Source organism: Chinchilla lanigera, unplaced genomic scaffold (assembly GCF_000276665.1).
Source record: "Chinchilla lanigera isolate Chin_1 unplaced genomic scaffold, ChiLan1.0 scaffold00019, whole genome shotgun sequence".
Taxonomy (NCBI): Eukaryota; Metazoa; Chordata; class Mammalia; order Rodentia; family Chinchillidae; genus Chinchilla; species Chinchilla lanigera.
Window position 1 is genome coordinate 24,118,503 of NW_004955420.1, and position 18,515 is coordinate 24,137,017.

Consider the following 18,515-nt stretch of genomic DNA (forward strand, 5'->3'; position numbering starts at 1 on the left):
AGCTAAAATTTTTTCCCGATTTGTGGGTTTTTTCTTTTAGCTTTCATGTAACCACCTCCGGTTCCACTCCTCTCGCACAGGGCTGCGCTGCCCTCCCCTCTACGGAGCAGACAAACACACTCCTGGTGTCAGCCCCCTCCTCTTCCCTCTCTCCGCTCAGAACTCTCTTGGTGGCCCCTGTCCCTTTGTGTAGGAGCAAACTGCGCTCACATATCTTTCACCACTCAGCCCTCAATGGTGCTTCTGGCCCTGGGCGTTTCTGCCACTCTCTGTCCTCCCTCACCCTGTCCAAGGCACCTAATACCTGTTTGTTGAATCACCCTGTAGGCTCTGATCCAGTTTGGGCCCAAGAGCCACTTAGATTTGCGAGGCTCACCTGGCCCTAGCCCAGATGGATGACTCCCCCTCCCACCTCTCCACACCCTGTTACCCTTATGCTGTGGAGTAGCCCACAGCAGTGTGTCACAGGCTGTGCTCTGTTTTCTGTGCTTAAGCCTGTCCCCCACAGACCATGGGTTCCTGGAGGTTGTCTTCCTGGTTTTAGCTTTCCTTGGGCCTCAGATAGAAGGAGCTGGAGCTTTGTGCAGGTGCTCGGTAAATGTCTAGAGAATTAAGAAATGAAAGAACTCATTGAATAACCAAATGAGATTAGCAAACTACTCTGCAAGCTAAGTCAGAGGGTGGTAAGGTGCAGTTCAGCGCACCTACTCATCTCGGACCTTTACTCCATGAACAAATCAAATCCAAACATCTTAGTGCAGTTAGATGAGGTCAAAGGCGGTGATTCAGTGACCGGGCACACCTGTAATCCCAGCACCCCGGAGGCTGAGGCAAGAAGATCAGCACAAATTCAAGGCCAGCCTGGGCTACATAGTGAGACACTGTCTCGAAAGGAAGAAAGAAACGGGCTGGGGATTTAGCTCAGCAGCACAACGCCTGCCTGGCAAGCGCAAGGTCGGGAGTTCGATTCCCGGTACCAGAAAAAAAAAAAAAAGAGAGAGAAAGAAAGAGAGAGAAAGGAAGAAGGTGCCTTGAGTCCGTAAAATGGATTCTGAGAAGACAAAGGGGAGCTCCTTGTGTTCATTCCTCCCCTCTGAGATTTGTAGTCGGTTACCTATTAACTTCTCACACATACATGGTGTCCCTTGGACACTTCCTTACTGACTCTGAGCCACAAAGGTGGGACAGGTCTTAGACCACAGGCCAAGATGACAAGAGAAGCTGACCCTTGAGACTTCAGACCAGAGGTGACCTGCCATGAGAGCACTACCCGTGCTGGCAGAGGGAGGGCGGGAGGGAGGGAGGGAGCGAGCCGGCGCCGTCCTTTGCAACCGCTCAGTGCTGGCGTGTATCTCTCTAAAGCGCAGGCAGCGGAGAGGAATGTGCTCCCTGGACTGCGAGTATGGAAAGAGCTACCAGCAAGGAAGACCCAGGGTCCAGCACACATGGGATTAAAGGTAGGTCCTAAAGGAGAATGGTCAGAGAACATCTCCAGAGTGCCGGCCCTCCTTTCGTAATAAGAGGGGAAAACTGGACATGTTTAACCCTCCATGCAGTATAGAGTCCATTTCACCTGGAAATGTGTGGCTCTGATTAAGTCCAGATTCTCACACTGAGAAGTAACTTTCTTCTTGGAAGAGCTGTCCTGTTGAGAACAACGGTTAGAGGGAAGAGAGCATGGCTAGAAGGTCAGAGGGAGGAGAGCGTGGCTAGAAGGTTGTGTTTTGGACTCGTGACCCTGGCCCTTCACCTCTCACTCTACCCAGGGTTTGTGAATTTTTACCTCCTCCCCAGACTTTCCACAGAAAGGTAGAGAAATCTCGGTGCAGAGACTTGATCATGAGATTTCAGCTCTAACCCTTTTGCACATTGATTTCCTACTGGCCGAACTGGGCGGGGAATTAAAAAGAAAAGCAGATATAGGGTCACTTTCATACTTTAAGAACATCACAGTGGATTTTATTTTCATGAGGTTTTAAATATGCTATTTTTGTCATCATTTTTTTAACTAGTTCAACTAAAGATAATCCCCTCCCCCCCCCAAGAAAATCCTCTACTTTATGTTTTGGCCGTTGCCCATAATAAAAGCCTTGGGAATTTAGTATTTGAAGTTCTGGCCTTTGGACTGTGTCCTAGTCAGCTCAGGTTACCATAAACAAAATATCATAGACTAAGTGGCCTAAATAACAAAAATTTATTTTTCCAATGCTGGGTGCTGGGGCGGGGCTGTCTTGTCACTGTGAGCTCAGAGCACCAACTCCATCGGGCCATCTAATCTGGCCTCCTCTAACCTTATTACTTCCGGGAGGTTTTATCCACCAATGACACCACATGGGGAGGGGGGAGCTGAAACACAGGAGTGAGGCGGAGGGGCATAAACACTCAGTTCATAGCAGACCATTCGAATTGGTTTGGCAGAGCATGAAGTATATCTCCAGGCAGAATTTATTTGGCAAAGTCCTGTGAAAAGAGTTGTATTGCAAAATGCATTCCTTCATCACCTACATAGTACAAAAAGCCCTTGAAACACACACACACACACACACACACACACGCACACACACAGCCCGCTTCTTATACCTACCCACCCCAGGCCAAACTAACTAGTGTCACATTTCTTCTTCAGACTTCTAGACCTTTGGTTGCTAAGAGCATGAATGGCAAATTAAACAGGAAAAAGAAGCTGGGCGTGGTGGCACACACCTGTAATCCCAGCACTTGGGAGGCTGAGGCAGGAGGATCATTGCAAATTCAAGACCAGCCTGGGCTACAAAGTGAGCTCAAGGCCAGCCTGAACTGCATAGCAAGACCCTGTCTCAAAAAGACAAAAAACAAACAAACAAACAGGAAGAAGATCATATAACTAAGAAATTAGATGTTCCACCTTGGTCAACAAATATGAATAGCAATTATCATTTAAGGAGGCAGTGATTGCCAGTTAGGGGGTGTGGGTATAAGTGTTAAACTGTTTTATATTTAGAACATGAAAGACTGCCTATTTTCTTTTTAGTACAGACTGGGAAAAGTAAGGCTTATGAAAAATCCTGACGGCTAAGGGCTTCTGTAACATGATCCCTAAATCGTCTTTTCCAAAGGCCTATTTCTCTATGGTAGTAGTGGCAGACGTATGGCACTTGTGCCACAGCCAGCTGTTTATTATCATTATCATTACGATTTTTTTTCTTTTTGGTACCAGGAATTGAACTCAGGACCTTGCGCTGGCTGAGCAGGCACTTTGCCACTGAGCTATATTCTCAGCCCTGCTTATTATTATTGAAAGTCCTAAAAGGTTCACCATCACTGCTGTACGGGCAGAGACCAGGTCTCTGGGAGGGATGAGGTTTTTATGTTTGCTTTCCTGTGGAGATTTTGGGTTGGCTTGTGAAAACCACTTTTGAGAAAAGAAAATCAGAGTTGTATCTGCTAAACAATTAGTTTTATTCCTAATACTATCTCAGATCTGCTGTGGTGATTGCATCAGGTCACAGGTCAGCTTCCTCTGTTTTGAAAAATTCAAACTGAAGGAAGATTCCTGGTATTAAACTCTTCTTTCAACTGGCCCAGCAGACCGGGTGTTGAGGCTTCTGTTTTCAACCTATTACGGCGTTCATTTAACAGGTGATTTTCTGATTATCAGCTCTATTAAAAACCTGAGCCTATCAATCTTTGACAAGTTATAATATATGTCATGTTTTTGAGATGTTTAACTCAAAGAAATATTTATAAGCCAGGTGTGATGGCACCTCTCTATAATCCCAGCATTCGGGAGGCTGAGGCAGGAGGATCACTGCAAATTCAAGACCAACCTGGGCTACAAAGTGAGCTCAAGACCAGCCTGAACTGTATAGTGAGACCCTGTATCAAAAAGACCAAAAAAAAAAAAGCCCTCTCAAATCAAGAAGAGATATGGACAAACTTTATGTATTATTCAGCGCAAAAGCCAATCTGAAAAGGTTACAATCCGTCGGACACCCAGCTTGGTGACGTTCTGGGGAAGGCACAATATGTGGGTAGTAGAAGGATCAGTAGTTTCAGGGCTTCATGGGGCAGGAGGGTTGAATAGACGGCACAGAAGAAATTCAGGGCAGTGGAAATACTTTCTATGATACTACAGTGGTAGACACATGTCATGAATTTGTTCAAACACACAGAATGTGCACCCCCAGGAGTGAACCCAAGATAAACGATGATGTTGGGTGCATATGATGTCTCAGGGTAGGGTTATCAGGTATAACAAGCATCTCACCTTACTGGGGGAGGAAGTTAGCAGCAGAGGGGTGCTGTGGATGTGTAGGGCCAGAGGTAACAGGAAAATCTCTGAACCTTTCTCCCACTTTTGCTGTGAACCTAAAACTGCTCCAAGAACAATCAAGCCTGCCCAAAACTTTAAGTAAACCACGTTCATAATCTGACAGCAACAAAAGCTGACATCCTGGCCAGTTCCTCTTTAGTAGGCTGTCACTCACACACACACACACACACACACGTGCCTGCTTCTTCCCGCCTTGTTGTCTGTCCAAGCTGCCTTTCAGAGTTCATCGTACTCTGCTTCCAGGGAGCCTGCCCCACAGCAGTCCCGGGAGCAGACCTAGAAACAGCGGGACTCTGGTGCCAGCTCACTTGCCGCCCGAAAGGCTGGTGTTACATGAGTGTTGGGAGTCCTGGTCCCGCCTGCTGCGGGAGCTCTGAGGCCCAGACCTGCACCTCAGTGACCCGAGCTCAGACCTGCTGGACAGAGATGCACCTGAGGCTGCGCTGTGTCTAGCATCTGAGAGGCGGAAGTGTCACCTCTGAGGATGGTGGAATTGGGAGGCTGTGGCTCGCCCCCCGAGTCACTAACGAGACAGGGGCAGGCTCGGGTTAGTCACCAATATACAGCACGGTGTGCGAATGAGAGTCTCCTCGTCCACATCCCGCCCGTCTCCGCCCGCAGAGCCAGGCAGCTGAAGAGTGGGGGGGGCACTTGAACAAGGGCTGAATCCTCTCCTGCAGCAAGGCTGCCGCGTGGTCACTCGGGGCTCCGAGGGCCAGCTGCAGGTGAGGCAGGTAGGTGCGTGATCACCTTCTGCTTCCTCCTGATCCTTCCTGGCCCCTTCCAGAATAATGACTGGGGTCAAATGACAGCAGGACCCAAGCAGGGATGAGGCACCTGGGCCTTACAGGTATGTGCTCCAAAAGTAAAGAGCATGGGGGCTGGGGATTTAGCTCAGCGGCAAAAGCGCCTGCCTGGCAAGCGCAAGGTCGTGAGTTCAGTTCCCAGTACCGGAGAAAAAACAAAAACAAAACAAAACAAAAAAAAAGTAAAGAGCACGGAATTGCGTTTTAATGCCCAACGAGGAAGGCCCATGGCAGAAGTACCAGGTGACCAAGCCGACTGGACAACTTGACAGGCCTCCTCCTGGGCACCCCAGCGCCTACGCCATGGGCTCATCAATGGAGAAGCCTTGGCAGCAGAACTGGAGCTCCGCGTGGGCCCAGCAGCGGGCGCTCTGTCCTCAAGGGGCACTAGGTCGTGACCTGGCGGCCACACCTGCCGCCCTTTGGCTCGCCAGGGCTGCTCTGGCTGATGTGGCTGGCTGGGTGGGTATCTCCTTCCTCCCTCACCACGCCCCAGTCATCCTTCCCGAAGCTTTGTGTTCAGAGCTGGTGGCCTGCTCCACTAAGGGGGACAGTCTTCAATTAAGGGCCCAGGAGCAGCTGAACTCCCGTGCTGGGGCCTCCAAACACGCCCTCAAGGTGCATTTGCAGAGGAGCACGGGGAGAGGAGCTTCTAAGACCGGACATCCAGTGGACGCGCTGCAGGTGGCAGTCTGCTTTTCCTTGAAAACAAAAAGACTGATCAAGCTACGACCACGGCTGGAGTCCAAGCTGCCAGCGGAGACCCGTTCAGAGCGCTGAGTGTCTTCCTCTCCCCCGAGGAAAAAGTTGATCTTATCACCTGGGCAAAAGGGTGCAGTGTGTGATCGATCACACACTTGCTTTGATCAAGAGACTTTCTCTGTGGCAAAAGAGGCTGTGGACGCACAACCACAGGGCCCGCTGATCCTCCCGCCCCGTTCAGACACCGCCACCCGATGGGGCAGTAGAACAGCAGCTTGCAGGTGAGGCAGGGCAGGGCAGCGGTGCAGACACGGCACTGCAGGGTGGGTGCTGTCTTTCATGACACAGTGCGCGCCTTGAATCATGGCCACAAGGTGGCACTATGCTCCACGGGGCAAAACGTGAATCTGGGAGCCAAGATGCCCAGTGAACTGTGACCTTGTTTTGATGGCTCCTGGTGACCCACGTGGGACATCCTCCCCCCTCCTCCCTACGACATTAGCCTCACTGGATCCAGAGGTCTTGGTTCCCAGGGGGAACAGTTCCACTACGGACACAGTAAGTCCTGCTTCATTGACATTTAAGTCTGCCACCTCCTGCGGGCTCGGGCCTGGGTTTCCAAGACTGCATTGCCCTCCCACCCACTCTACACGTCTCGACGCAGGGTCCCACCGGCACCTCTGCTGCTGTCTTGCTCAGTAGCATCCCAGACGTATATCAAGCCGTGGATCTTTTGCTGATTCACTGACAGGAGCACCTTGGGCCGTGGAGCAGCGAGGGAGGTCGCACGGCCCTGTGCCCCGGGAGCAGCCTCCCTCCTCACCATGGTCAGGACGCATTCCTTCTGCTAGCATGGCAACTGCTTTCTTTGCTGGCCAGCTGCTGGCATGAGGACAAAGTGTCAGGGCTGTTAACGCCCCGGCCCGGAGGAGGAAGGTGGGGTTCCCCCGAGGAATCCCAAGTACAGCTCCGCGCCTCGATAGCCAGCCTCTCTCCAGCAGTGGACAGTGAAAGTAAAGAGTTCAGCTAATAATATTTCAGTAGCCTGGATCGTGTGAAAATTTTTGAATTCGACATTCACTTCTGTCTCTAATTTGTCAAGGATGCATAAAATGAGAATAACCATCACATTCCAGAGGCAGCAAACCGAGAGCCTGGCTGAGAAGCCTGGAGAGCCAGGCCCCTCTTCCGGCCTCATCGGGTCCCCTGGGGTCTTGCAGGTGACCTGTGAGGCACCTAGTGTGGGCTATAGGGGTTGAGGCTTTGCTCATTTTGTAGCATTGCTAAGTGATTTACCTTCAATATGATTATTTTATTACTCAAAATTATTTTATTCATGTTTGTATTTGATGAAGGAAATAAATTCTAGCAAACAGCCTTCTCAGAGTACAGATTATTTTAAATGACTGACCAACTGATTTTAACTATTTTACGTTTCCTTTTCTGATTAGACAATATAAAATAACCAGAAAAGATTGTTAAAAATTTAGGAAATACAGAAAAGTACAAATGCAAATACAAATCAGACAGAACCCAGATAAAACCATTTTGCTCATCTTCTCTCAGACTTTGTGTCTATGGAAATGCATGATTTAAAGACAAAAACACTAGCCAGGCGTGGTGGTACACACCTGTAATCCCAGCATTTGGGAGGCTGAGGCAGGAGGATCGTTGCAAGTTTGAAACCAGCCGGGGCTACACAGTGAGTTCAAGGCCAGCCTGAACTGCATAGGGAGACCCTGTCTCAAAAAGACAACAACAATCGCTTCTCACCTTTTGGCTAAGATCAAGTGAAAAAGAAAACAAAAAAAAAAAACACTGGCACTCTGCTGAAGTTTGGTGGCTTTATATTTTAGCTTTATTGACAATTTTCCATAAATCTGATGAAATGGGCGTGACTTAGACTGAACCCCACAGGACACAATGACTTGTTGTCCACCCCATCATCTACCTTTGGGCCCATTCCAGCCCGTAACATCTGAGGGCAGCTGAAGCTGAACTAGGAGGTGGTTTCCCAGTTGTGAAGTTTCTCTGACCCCTGCTCACGGCAGCTGAAAGTAGCAAACATGGGCCCGGCATGGCCTGTTATCCCAGCACTTGAGAGGCTGAGGCACGAGGATCTCCGTGAGTTCAAAACCTGCCAGGGCTTCATAGTGAGTTCAAAGCCAGCTTGGGCTATACAGCAAGACCCTGTCTCCAAAAAACATAAATAAATAAATCAGCAAATTCAGACTACCTTGGAAGTTGGCAAGGACTTTGACAAAGAAAATTCACTAGGGCAATCCACTGGAGCCCCTTCCTGTCCCTCAGAAGCTGTCTCTCCCAGTAAAGTTTCCTACTCTTCTTATTTATTTATTTATTTTATTTTTTGTGTGGTACCAGGAATCAAACTCATGACCTTGTGCTTGCCAGGCCGGCACTCTACCACTGAGCTATATCCCCGGCCCCAAGTTTCCCACTCTTAAAAAGAAAGAGAGAAAGAGAGAAAGAGAAAGAAAGAAAGAAAAAGAAAAAAAGAAAGAGAAATTAATTCACTGGAAGGAGGAAAAAAGAAAGAAGCGTTCTGTGTTCTGAGCATATGTGGAAGCTGAATGCAGTGAATTGAATACTGTACTTAGGAATGTTCTGCTTCCTCATAGCCAAGACAGCTTTGCGGGCCGGGGATACAGCTCAGGGCCACAGCACCTGCCTGGCAAGCACAAGGTCCTGAGTTTGATTCCTGGTACCAAAAAAAAAAGGAAAAAACAAGATAGTTTTGCAAATGAAATAGACAGTGTCGGGTGTAGCCCAGCCTCAACATCCAAGCTCGCACTCTGGAACCCCAAACAAAATCTACTCCAGCCCGGGAGCCCCGGAACTCGCCGGCACGCTCGTGGCGGGAGTCCTGGCTGCCGGGATGACCAGGCAGAACGTGACCCCAGGCAGTGCGCAGAGAGGGCTGGGTCGGCTGCGTCCCAGGTAAGGGCTGGGACTCCGAGGTCTCACGGATCCAGGCTCGGGTCCAGTTTCATCTCTTTGAATGTGTGACTTCGCTCTTTGGGAGCAAGTTCTGTTATCACCTGTTATCACCAAGTTCTGTTATCACCTGTTTTGCAAAATGGAGGTCACGCCGCGTAGGCTTCTCATGGAGACAAAAGGAGATGAAACCCCGGGCCAGTGCCTGGATCCCGTCAGCAGGCAGACACTGCTCTTAGTGACCCACTGCTCCTCCCAGGGAAGGGAGGAGAGCCCAGGAGTCTAGGCACCGCTTCAGGGCAGCTCTGTACCCCAACTCTCTGAGAGAAAATGATGCACTTCGCTGCGTGTGACAGCGACCGTCCTGAACGAGTTATAAGGAATAGAGGAAAATCTAGTTCGAAAGGAAATGAAATAGCCTGCCCAGTTAACGCAGATTCAACCGCAGACCCCTTGCGCCATCCACTGGACCGCAGTGGAAAAGCCACGATTGTGACTTCCAAATCAGTCATTTACCAAAAAAGTGTATTCTGAAGATATTCGACTCATCTAAGCAAAGTAAAAACTTAGCATTCTTAGAATGTTTACATTCAGTGCGAAAACTGGATTCTGTAAATTACGGAGGACGCTTGTTACCGCCGCTACGGGAAGGGGAAATCTGCCGGCCGTGCCTGCATCGTTTTCCTGGCTCGCTGCCCCGCTTTCTCTCCTTCCCCACCGACGCCGCGGTCATCGCGCTCCTAGCGGCCCCGGGACTCGGGCACACCTGCCCAGCACGCTGCCGCGCCTCAGCTAGGACCCCTCCTCGCGGGCATTTGCCAAGAACGCACACTTGTGGATTAAATGTTTTGCTGTAATCCAATTACATATTTGTCCCCGTGGGTGGGGTTGGGTTTTTCCGGGTGTGTGTGTTTCTCCTGTGTTCCTTTTTGTAAAGCCATTAGTGACCCGTGTGTTTACGAGGCGGAGACACGGGTAGATCCACCTGGCCCCAATGTGCGCTGTGATCAGCCGCCTCAAGTGCCCGCAGCTCCTTCCTGCAGTCGCTGTGGACAATAATATCAAGTGTCACTACATTCCAGGCATTTTACTTTATCGACACCTAAGCTAACCCTCACACCAACACTGCAAAATAGATCTTATTATCCCCATTTGCCAGATAAGGAAACATACCCAGAGAGGCTGAGGGACTTCCCGAGGCCACACAGCTGCTTGGTGGCAAGGCCAGGACAGCCCCAGCCTTGTCCCCAGCCCGGGCTCCAGCAGCCCGGGGACTGTCCACGCGGAGCCGGCTCCCTCTGCCCATGCCTCTGCAGCCCACGCACACATCAGTCACCCCAGTCACACTGCAGACCTCCGGCCACAGCACCTCCTACAGCGAACAGGAGTCAGCAGAGCTGTCGCCCCGGCTGCAGATCTACGAACCCCCCCACACCTGGTCCCCTGGGGGGCTGGGACCTGTGAGGTCTGTCACCTCCTGAGTTGTCCTGGCCACTGCAAGGCCCCGGAAACACCTCTTTGGGGAGTCATCCAACCCAGCGTGCCCTGAGCCCAGGCAAACGGGAGGATGTGGGAAGCCTCGTGCTGCCCCGTGAAGCCAGAGGGGACAGGACGTGTCCCAGGGTCCACGCTGCACTGGACGCCCTGCCTGTGGCTGAGGGACCCCAACCACGTCCCTTTCTCTCCCAGGTGGCCACAGCCCCGAGGTCATTTCTGTGGCAGCCCGGGAAGGCGGCGACGGCGCAGAAGACCTGGAAAGGGACAGCAGTGCACTGAGCGTAATCTTCTCCCCCGCCTCCTGCCCGGCTTGTTCCGGTCCACAGCCGCCCCTGCCCCCACTCCTCCATCGCCTGCCCTCCTTTCATGACCCCACAAGGACTTGGAAGCTGAGGGCCCGGCCCTTCAGAGTGGCACCTCCATCACCACCCTGCACGTCCCTATGGCCCTGTCACCTTGGCCATGTGCTGGCTTCTGGCCATGATGAGGGGCCCCGGTGGGGGCTGGGGCTGGGATCACCCAGGAGGCCTGGGCCATGCAGGACCCCACACACACCCCGCCGGCTCTGAGCTGTGTCCCCTCCTTTCCCCCAGCTCTCAGGACTTTTCCAGTTGGATGACAGCTGTGAGACGGGGCGCTCCGGAGCTGTGCTCCTAGAGACAGGGAGAGAAAGCACCGAGGGGGGAAGAGAACGTGATGACGAAAGGTGAGCATGGATGAGGAGGGAAGCAGCCGGTGTGTCAGCCTGGCCTTCACTGACTTTCTTGGCGTTTCAGGGCACTGAGCAGCCTGGAGGAGGAGCATGCAGGCATCCAGCCACCCACAGTGCCAGCGAGGACTGCGGGTCCCAGCGTCCCTTCTCCAGAGAACTAACCATTGTCACAACCATCACCCCAGGCTGGCCAGGCCTCCACGCCATCCACCTAGGGAGAGAGAGGCTGCAGGGGCACCGCCATCATGCTCTCATTCCTCAAGAAGAAAGCAGCCCACAGCTCGGCCGTGGATGTGCACCCCTAGCAGAGGTCCCAAGGAGCCCCCAGTATATACTCAAAGACTTAGGGCTCCTGACTTTAGGGCTCAGATATGTCATTGAAGGGGCTGCACCCTGCAATGTCAGATGACAGGCAGCACCCCCCACGAGATATCAGTAACACACCATGCCATGCCGTGTTCCCACCCCAAACTGTGACAATCAAAAAATGCCTTCAACATTGCCAAAGTCCCTTGCGCTGGGCTGGGACCCGCTTGGAGGAGCAGCTGGGTGTGACTGCTCCTCTCCCTGAGAGAACGCAGATCTGCTCTGTGTTCGCCATGGCAGCTTGGGATGTTGGCATATAGCTGTGTAAGTTTTAAAATTTGTTTTAGTTATTTTCAGTTAGTTTTTGTTTTAGTTTCATTAATTTTCACTTATATTGGAGTTTCTAGTTATCTCATTTTATACCTTTAGTTACTTTTTAAAAATATTTTATTTTCGTTAGTGTTTGGCTTTCATTTTTCAGTCATTTAAAGTTATTTTGTTTGAAGAGTCACAGATGTCAAATTAATTAGCTTATAACGACTTATTTTTAATGATGTATCTTTATCATTATTAATGTCTGAGTTTTTGTTAATGGAGTTGTTGAGTTACTTATTTTTACAGCTACTTCACTGAAACTCATTGAAAGATTTTGAGTTGCTTCACTTTCAGACATTGTGTTTCTTTTTTTTTTTTTTTTTTTCTGGTACCGGGAATCGAACTCCTGACCTTGCACTTGCCAGGCAGGTGCTTTTGCCACTGAGCTAAATCCCCAGCACCCCCAGACATTCTGTTTCTGAATTTGTTATGCTCAGCATCTGAAACAGTTCATTCTTTTCATTCCTCGCCGTCACTTAGTTATGGCTTTTCAGTTATGTCTTTGCCATTGAAATAGATTCTCCTCTTTATTTTTACCTAATTCATTCAGATTTATTTTCAAAGCTATTTAGAATTAGAATTACCTAGTATATCAACCAGTTTAATGGAGAGAGAGAGAGAGAGATGGACAGACAGACAGACAGACAGACGGTAGGTTACTTATGTTAACAGACAGAATTCAGTAGGGAGACTGGTACTCCAGCTGTCGGCGGTCGGAAAGCTCAAGGACAAGAACTGAGACTGACTGGGGGTGGTGGAGATTTTGACTGCAGGAAGCAGCCACCGTTCCAGAGGCAAGGTGACAATGGGCAGAGGCCGGGATTCTCCAAACTCCGACACCTGGGGCGGTGATGGCCGTGCCTGGGGTCCGGCTCTGGGTTCTGGGCTCCAAGGAGGCCAGGGTCTGGGGGGAGCACGACAGGGTGGTGACAGGAGAGCTGGAGCCACCGTGACCTTCTGGGTGGACACCTTCAGAGGAGCCTGGCAGGAGCCCCGGGGCCACCTGTGTCCCTTCTCGCCCTCCGGCCTCCACAGAGCAGACGGAGGAGCCAGAGAAGTTCTGGGCTCCCTCGCCAGCACTCCCAGCCCAGGTCCAGAGTCAGTTTTGATTTACTCCTGGGAATTTTTAGTGGTGGTTTGACTCACTTTCCCCTGGCTGTGGCCCAGGCTTCAGTCCTGGTTGTTCCTGGAGCTGCGAAGCCCAGCAGACCCCTGAGAGGACGCTCCTCCTTCCCCATGTGATGCGAGGAAGCCGCTTTAGAACGCAAGAAAACAGAGACAGTCCGTCCCGCTGGGTTCACAACAGAAGGGCAGAGGTCAAAAAGGGACGGAAGTTCAGGGACAGGTGTCCGGGGAGGCGCCACAGAACATCTGTCCCGCGTCCAGAGCGAGCCTGTGCTGCAGACCAGCCTCTCCCACCTCCCTTGCTACAACACGGTCTTCTTGATAATGTGTGTTTGAAGTGTGAAGACTCTTTGCACAACAAAATAAAGTTCTTCCCACATCTATAGTCTGTACCATAGGCTCTTCCGTGTGCATTATTTTTCAACCCACATGACTCTGTTTTCGAACAGAAAGATTTTTGTACGGATGGGATGTACGATGCAGTCATTCCCTCGGCACCTCCCGCAGAGCTCTTCTGGCCTGGGGTGAGCCGGGGGAGAGGGGAGAAACATGAATGAGTTCTCAGTGCAGTGGAGGAGACAGACGTGATACCATCGTGTGGCGGATACTCTGGAGACACAGACACTGTTGTCCACTTCCCCATGTAGTCAGGGAGGGGTGACGGCAACCTGGGTCTTACAGAGCTGAGTTTTCTCCAAGTGGAGGAGGAGGAGGAGGAGACGCTGGGCTGAGGGGACAGCTCATGCTCGGGCACAGGGCCAGAGGACAAGCGGTCAGTGGCAGTGGGCCAAGAAGTTCAGAGAGACACCGTCACCGGGGCTGTCTGTCCTCAGCAGATGAGTCAGCACCCTCTCCATCATGTTGTCAGTCAGCTCTTAAAGACCCCACGGGAGGTGCCCTAGCCTGGCACAACATTTTAGATTCTTCAATCCAACCCATTCGGCACTTGTGCCACTTGCCTTTCTGCCAGCATGAGCTGGCTCGCTCTGCGCGTACCTTTGCCTAATAAAACTTCATTAAACTTTGCTGCTTTTTCCTTACTGTTATCTGCCACATCCAATCCTTTGTCACACACAAGAACCTGGAAACCTGTCCTGGGGCCCCTGTTACCAGGTTTGGGGGGCTGGTGTCTCCTAGGGGTGGTTTCTAGGTTCTGTCCTCAGCGGAGAATTGGTCAAGGCAAGCGCAAACAGTAGCAAAGTTTTATTAAAGGCAGGAAAAGAAACAGTCTCGGCAGACAGAGTTGGGCCAAGTAAAAGCAGGAAAAGAAGTGCACCCTATAGCGTGAGGGCGGCCACCGTGCAAGACAGAACACCATGGCAAAGACTCAGTGTGGGCGTCATTGTTGTATCCCTCACTCCTCAGGCTGAGGTCAGGTCCCGGCAGTCCTACTGCAAACCTGCTCGAGGTCTCGCGAGAAGTCCTCATGCAGGGCTTCGCGAACTCCTCTGCGCATGTGTCCTTGGATTTGTCTCACCTCCTTTCCCAGCCAGTTTTAGCCACACCTACCTTCCTGTCTCATTTCCCCAAAGAGACACAAATCCCTTTAATTCTTCATGGGGTGCTGAGGGAGTAAAGGTCTCTGTCTTCTACAGCTTCTTCAAGCTGGAAGGAGCTGTAGCCCCTACCTACTGGGGACTATGTGCTCTCCAACTACCTTGGTGTACTGTGGTTCACTGGGTATATCCAAGAGAAAAACTGTTAAAAGACAATGAGAAAAGAGTTAGTGACTATTGAGCTGTCTGTTCGATGGGAGAAAGAAAATAACTTTAGCAGGTGGGATTTCCGTGCTTCTTGTGGAGGACAAGGTTTGGCAAAGAGGGAGGTTAGATGAACTATTAAGAGCCTTAGCGGGGCTGGGGATTTAGCTCAGTGGCACAGCGCGTGCCCGGCAAGCGCAAGGGTGTGAGTTCGATCCCCGGTACCAGAAAAAAAAAAAAGAACCTTAGCAAATTACCCATGTAATAGATCTAATTAAAAATAGGAGCCTCAACACAGGTGCCCATTTAAGCTGTGGCAAATTAGGATCATGAATGACTCTACTCATCTGTACCTGAAGAAATAACTGGATCCTTGCTTTCTGAAGAGGAGCCTCGGGTCTTCCAGAGGTTCTCAGGAATAACTTTCTTTTTAGTCCTGTGAAAATTCTAGTGACAATTCCCCATGTGGGATTTTTTTTTTATTTTTTTGAGACAGGGTCTTGCTATGCAGTCCAGGCTGGCCTTCGGCTCACTTTGTAGCCCAGGCTGGCCTCAAACTCAGAACGATCCTTCTGCCTCAGCCTCCTCAGTGCTAGGATTACAGGCGTGCGCCACCATACCTGGCTTCCACCTTCCACTTCATCTAATTTTTTGAAAAGTACACCACTGAGCAGTGTTCTGGGTCAAAACACCCAAAGCAATTCCTCCCTTTTCTGACATAGAAAGAGGGGTTTTCTTAAGTCAGGTATTCCACTAGAGCATGTAGCAGGATCTACCTTTTGGCTTGTTAGGTCAGAGAGACACAGCATAGTCCCAACAGGGTCCATTTTGACCTTTGCTGGAATTTGAGAATTACCCCCAATTTTCCTAGTGATCTCTTCCTAGCAAGGGAGTAGGACACTGTGGGATGATTAAAAACTCATGATTAAACATTTGGCCTCCAAAGCGACATGTCAGGGGCTGGGGATTTAGCTCAGCAGTACAGGGCCTGCCTGGCAAGCACGAGGTTGTGAGTTCGATTCCCGGTACCAGGAAAAAAAAAAAACCAAAGTGACATGTCAGAGTGCAACAGCAAGCAGAAACGCCAAAACAACACCCGGGATTTGGAGGCAGATTTATTTACATCGATGGGCACTGATCAGGATCACTCCCAAAATATCAGGCCCTGATCTTTGGTGGTCTAGGGCTTATATGGGATAAGCAAGAAGGAAGTACAGAGGCAGCATGTCTTGTCAGTTGAGGATTGGTTTATACAATGTGCATCACAATGACCAGCTGTTTCTAAAAGACAGGAGCAACCGTAACTGGAACAGGAGCTACTACCTGGGCAACTAAGAAACTGAAGTATACTGGCTACGAAGGTCATTTTTTGTTACATTTCCTCCCTCTTTTAGTTTCTCTGGCAAATCTTTGCTGGGCATATTACATGTGATCTTCTGAGACAAGCCCTAACCAGAAGCAGTAACATTAGGGTTGTTAGTGATCTTAGGATGGGCCCTAGGCAAGTTCCCCAAGATTGTCTTATCACAGTTTTTTACCTAAATTGTTTTTAGGAAGAGACATAATTTAGTCCTGCCTGTTCTGTAACATTACTCTGGCAAGGTAGTTAGGGAGTTAATCTGATCTGGGAGAGTGTCTTGTGTGCCTTGGACACTCATCAAATCTCAGACAGTCATCAAATCTTGGTCAAGTGTTTGATTGATTGCTTGATTGACTGATTTTCTTGGGACAGCCATCCATAGAGTTTAAGGCAAAAAAATATAACAGGGAGCAGGGAAGCAAGGTCTGGGGTAAGCAACCTGAAAAGACAAAAAACAAGGGGAACAGGTGTAGAGCAATTCTGTGAATGATGTCCTCAGGCTTCAGCCATGCGTGGACTGGTCAGCATCCAGAGTGACCACAGCAGGGCTCTGAGTGCATTGTCTCTTCAGGGTGAACCTCGGAGGAGCTGTCCAGGTAAATTCTCTAGCAGATCTAAGGCTGGATTTCTGAAACTTATAGAGGTATTTAATATGCACCTTGGTTACATGTGTGTGAGTTACAAGCTGTTTTTTAACTTTTCTAGAGCTTTGTTGTCTATATGCTATATGTAGTTTTTATTTAATATACTTTTTAAATTACTCCTGCTACAGTGTAGGCCTGTTGTCACTGCCAATGATCAAGGATAGGCCATATCTAGGAACAATTTTTTACAGGAAGACCCTACAAACTTTTATTGTCTTCTCACTATGAGTGGGAAATGGGAGATCAGGGCCAGTGACACAGACGCTGAAGCCTGAGCCAGCTACAGGGATACAGGTCCAACACAGCAGCTTGAGCCTGCAGAACTCAAGTGGGGGCAGGTCTGATGGCTGGGGTTGATGCTTCAGTCACTTGAATCCCCAGAGAGAGTTTAGGCCTCTGGATTGGATTATTTTGCATCGTTTAGCGGCAGGTTTCCAAATAGCAGCAGGAAGCAGTTTGCTGTGCAGATCATCCCCGCAGCAGAGTTTTGGCCAAAATAGTTTTGTCCAAGGTGAGCACAACATATTGGGCCTGTCACACTTCATTCCTAAGAGAGCTACTTCCATCCGTAAACAGGATGTACTCAGTATCTGTCAGGAGGTCCATTTTGGCTCAAGAACATTTCATCAGCCAGCGCCAGACAGTCATGGTACTGGGTGAGGTCCAGCACAGCATGTGGCACCTGGAAAGTTAGGTCTCAGCCTAAGATGTGCTTGTCAGGTTTCTAATCGGAAGAACCATGGCTGTTAGAGCATGGAGGTAAAAGGAGGAGGAAGCCCTTAGCAACTAGATCCAAGTATTTGCACAGGTAGGCCTCCAGGCACTGCCAGGAACTGACAGTCTGAGGAAACATCACTGGTTTTGTAAACTCAAGGATCAGATTCTACAGAAGCCAGCAGCGCTAAGGAACGTGTGGGGTCTCTTTCTTGTAGCCAGTTTCTGCCAGATATTGTAGCAGAGCTTTTGTGTCTTTCCAGCAGGCAGTTTGGATATCATTAATCAGAAGTGCTTTTTTAAAGAAATAAGTTTTTGAACCTCCAGGAGGTTGAATCCAGGTCAGTTGTCTTTTGAGTCCAGAACTGGGGTCTTTTCATTTAAAGGTAAGGAGGGGCTGGCTGGCAGGAGCCAATCAAAGGCAGAAGAAGGCATTCTTTAGGTCCAGGCAGGTGTAGCAGCAGGCTGTGGGTGGCAGAAGACTAACTTATACAGAGGGCAATCGCAGCGGCACTGGCAGTGCAGAGATCTTGAACTGATTTTACATTACAGGCAGGAAAGGTGATTAACAATCTACCAGGCTGATGTGTGTTTAGCTGCCTGTTTGTGCTTCCCATGACGCCTGACAGTAATGGAGGTTGTTGTGAGGCAGTGTGGTTGATGGCCACACACCAAGGCAAGTTCTTAGCTCCTCCCTCTGCGAAGAGAGTTTCCAGAACTTCCGGATTGCGGTTATCTGTCTCAGGCTGATGCAGGCATCCTCTTCCCCTCAGGGAACAGTCAAGGGGGAAAGTGCAGGGTTAAACGAGAGGAAGGCTGACTGGCTTGGTACAAAAGAGACAGTCACTTCTAGCTTGAGGAGGAGGTCTCTTCCCAGGAGCAGTATGGGGACTGGCTTATATGATAATTCATGTTCTGTGACATGTCCTCCCAGGCTGCAAGTTTGTGCCCGGCAGTAGGGATGAGAGGCAAGACTCCCGGTTGCCCTGATGATGGTACTACCAGCTCCCGGTGCCCAGCTGAAGAAGGGAGCCCAGTGAGGCCTAGTCTGAGCCCGTCACACCGATGAAAGTGTTGTCGTCTGCTCCAGGTGGAAGCTTTTGAGAGTGCTTATCTGTTTATTTATTTATTTTTTTTAGTGTCCATAGTTCCTCTAAATCATAGCCAGAGGGTATGATCATCTATCAGACTGGATTTTTTTTTTTTTTTTTTTTACAAACATCGGTGCTTTTTTGTCAGGTTTCTGGGTAACAGTTGGTGATGGGCTTTTTTGCCCCCCTTTTTGATGTCCTTGAGAAACCCTCGAC

At 49.9% G+C, this 18,515-nt stretch overlaps 1 protein-coding gene across 11 annotated transcripts in view; it reads left to right on the top strand.

Moving 5' to 3' along the window:
* Mcf2l2 (MCF.2 cell line derived transforming sequence-like 2) overlaps positions 1-13,182 on the top strand; it is a 223,572-nt gene extending 210,390 nt beyond the window's left edge. For 10 of the 11 annotated variants that reach the window (XM_013513459.1, XM_013513464.1, XM_013513458.1 and 7 more), the window contains 4 exons: positions 1,363-1,457; positions 10,465-10,553; positions 10,866-10,978; positions 11,049-13,182. In XM_013513459.1, coding sequence (XP_013368913.1) covers positions 1,363-1,457; positions 10,465-10,553; positions 10,866-10,978; positions 11,049-11,145 — 394 coding nt within the window. In that variant the 3' untranslated portion in view covers positions 11,146-13,182. Of the gene's footprint in view, positions 1-1,362; positions 1,458-2,626; positions 2,710-10,464; positions 10,554-10,865; positions 10,979-11,048 lie in introns of those variants that run through there. The other variant, XM_013513466.1, reaches the window with a different exon arrangement.
* The last annotated feature ends 5,333 nt before the right edge of the window (positions 13,183-18,515 follow it).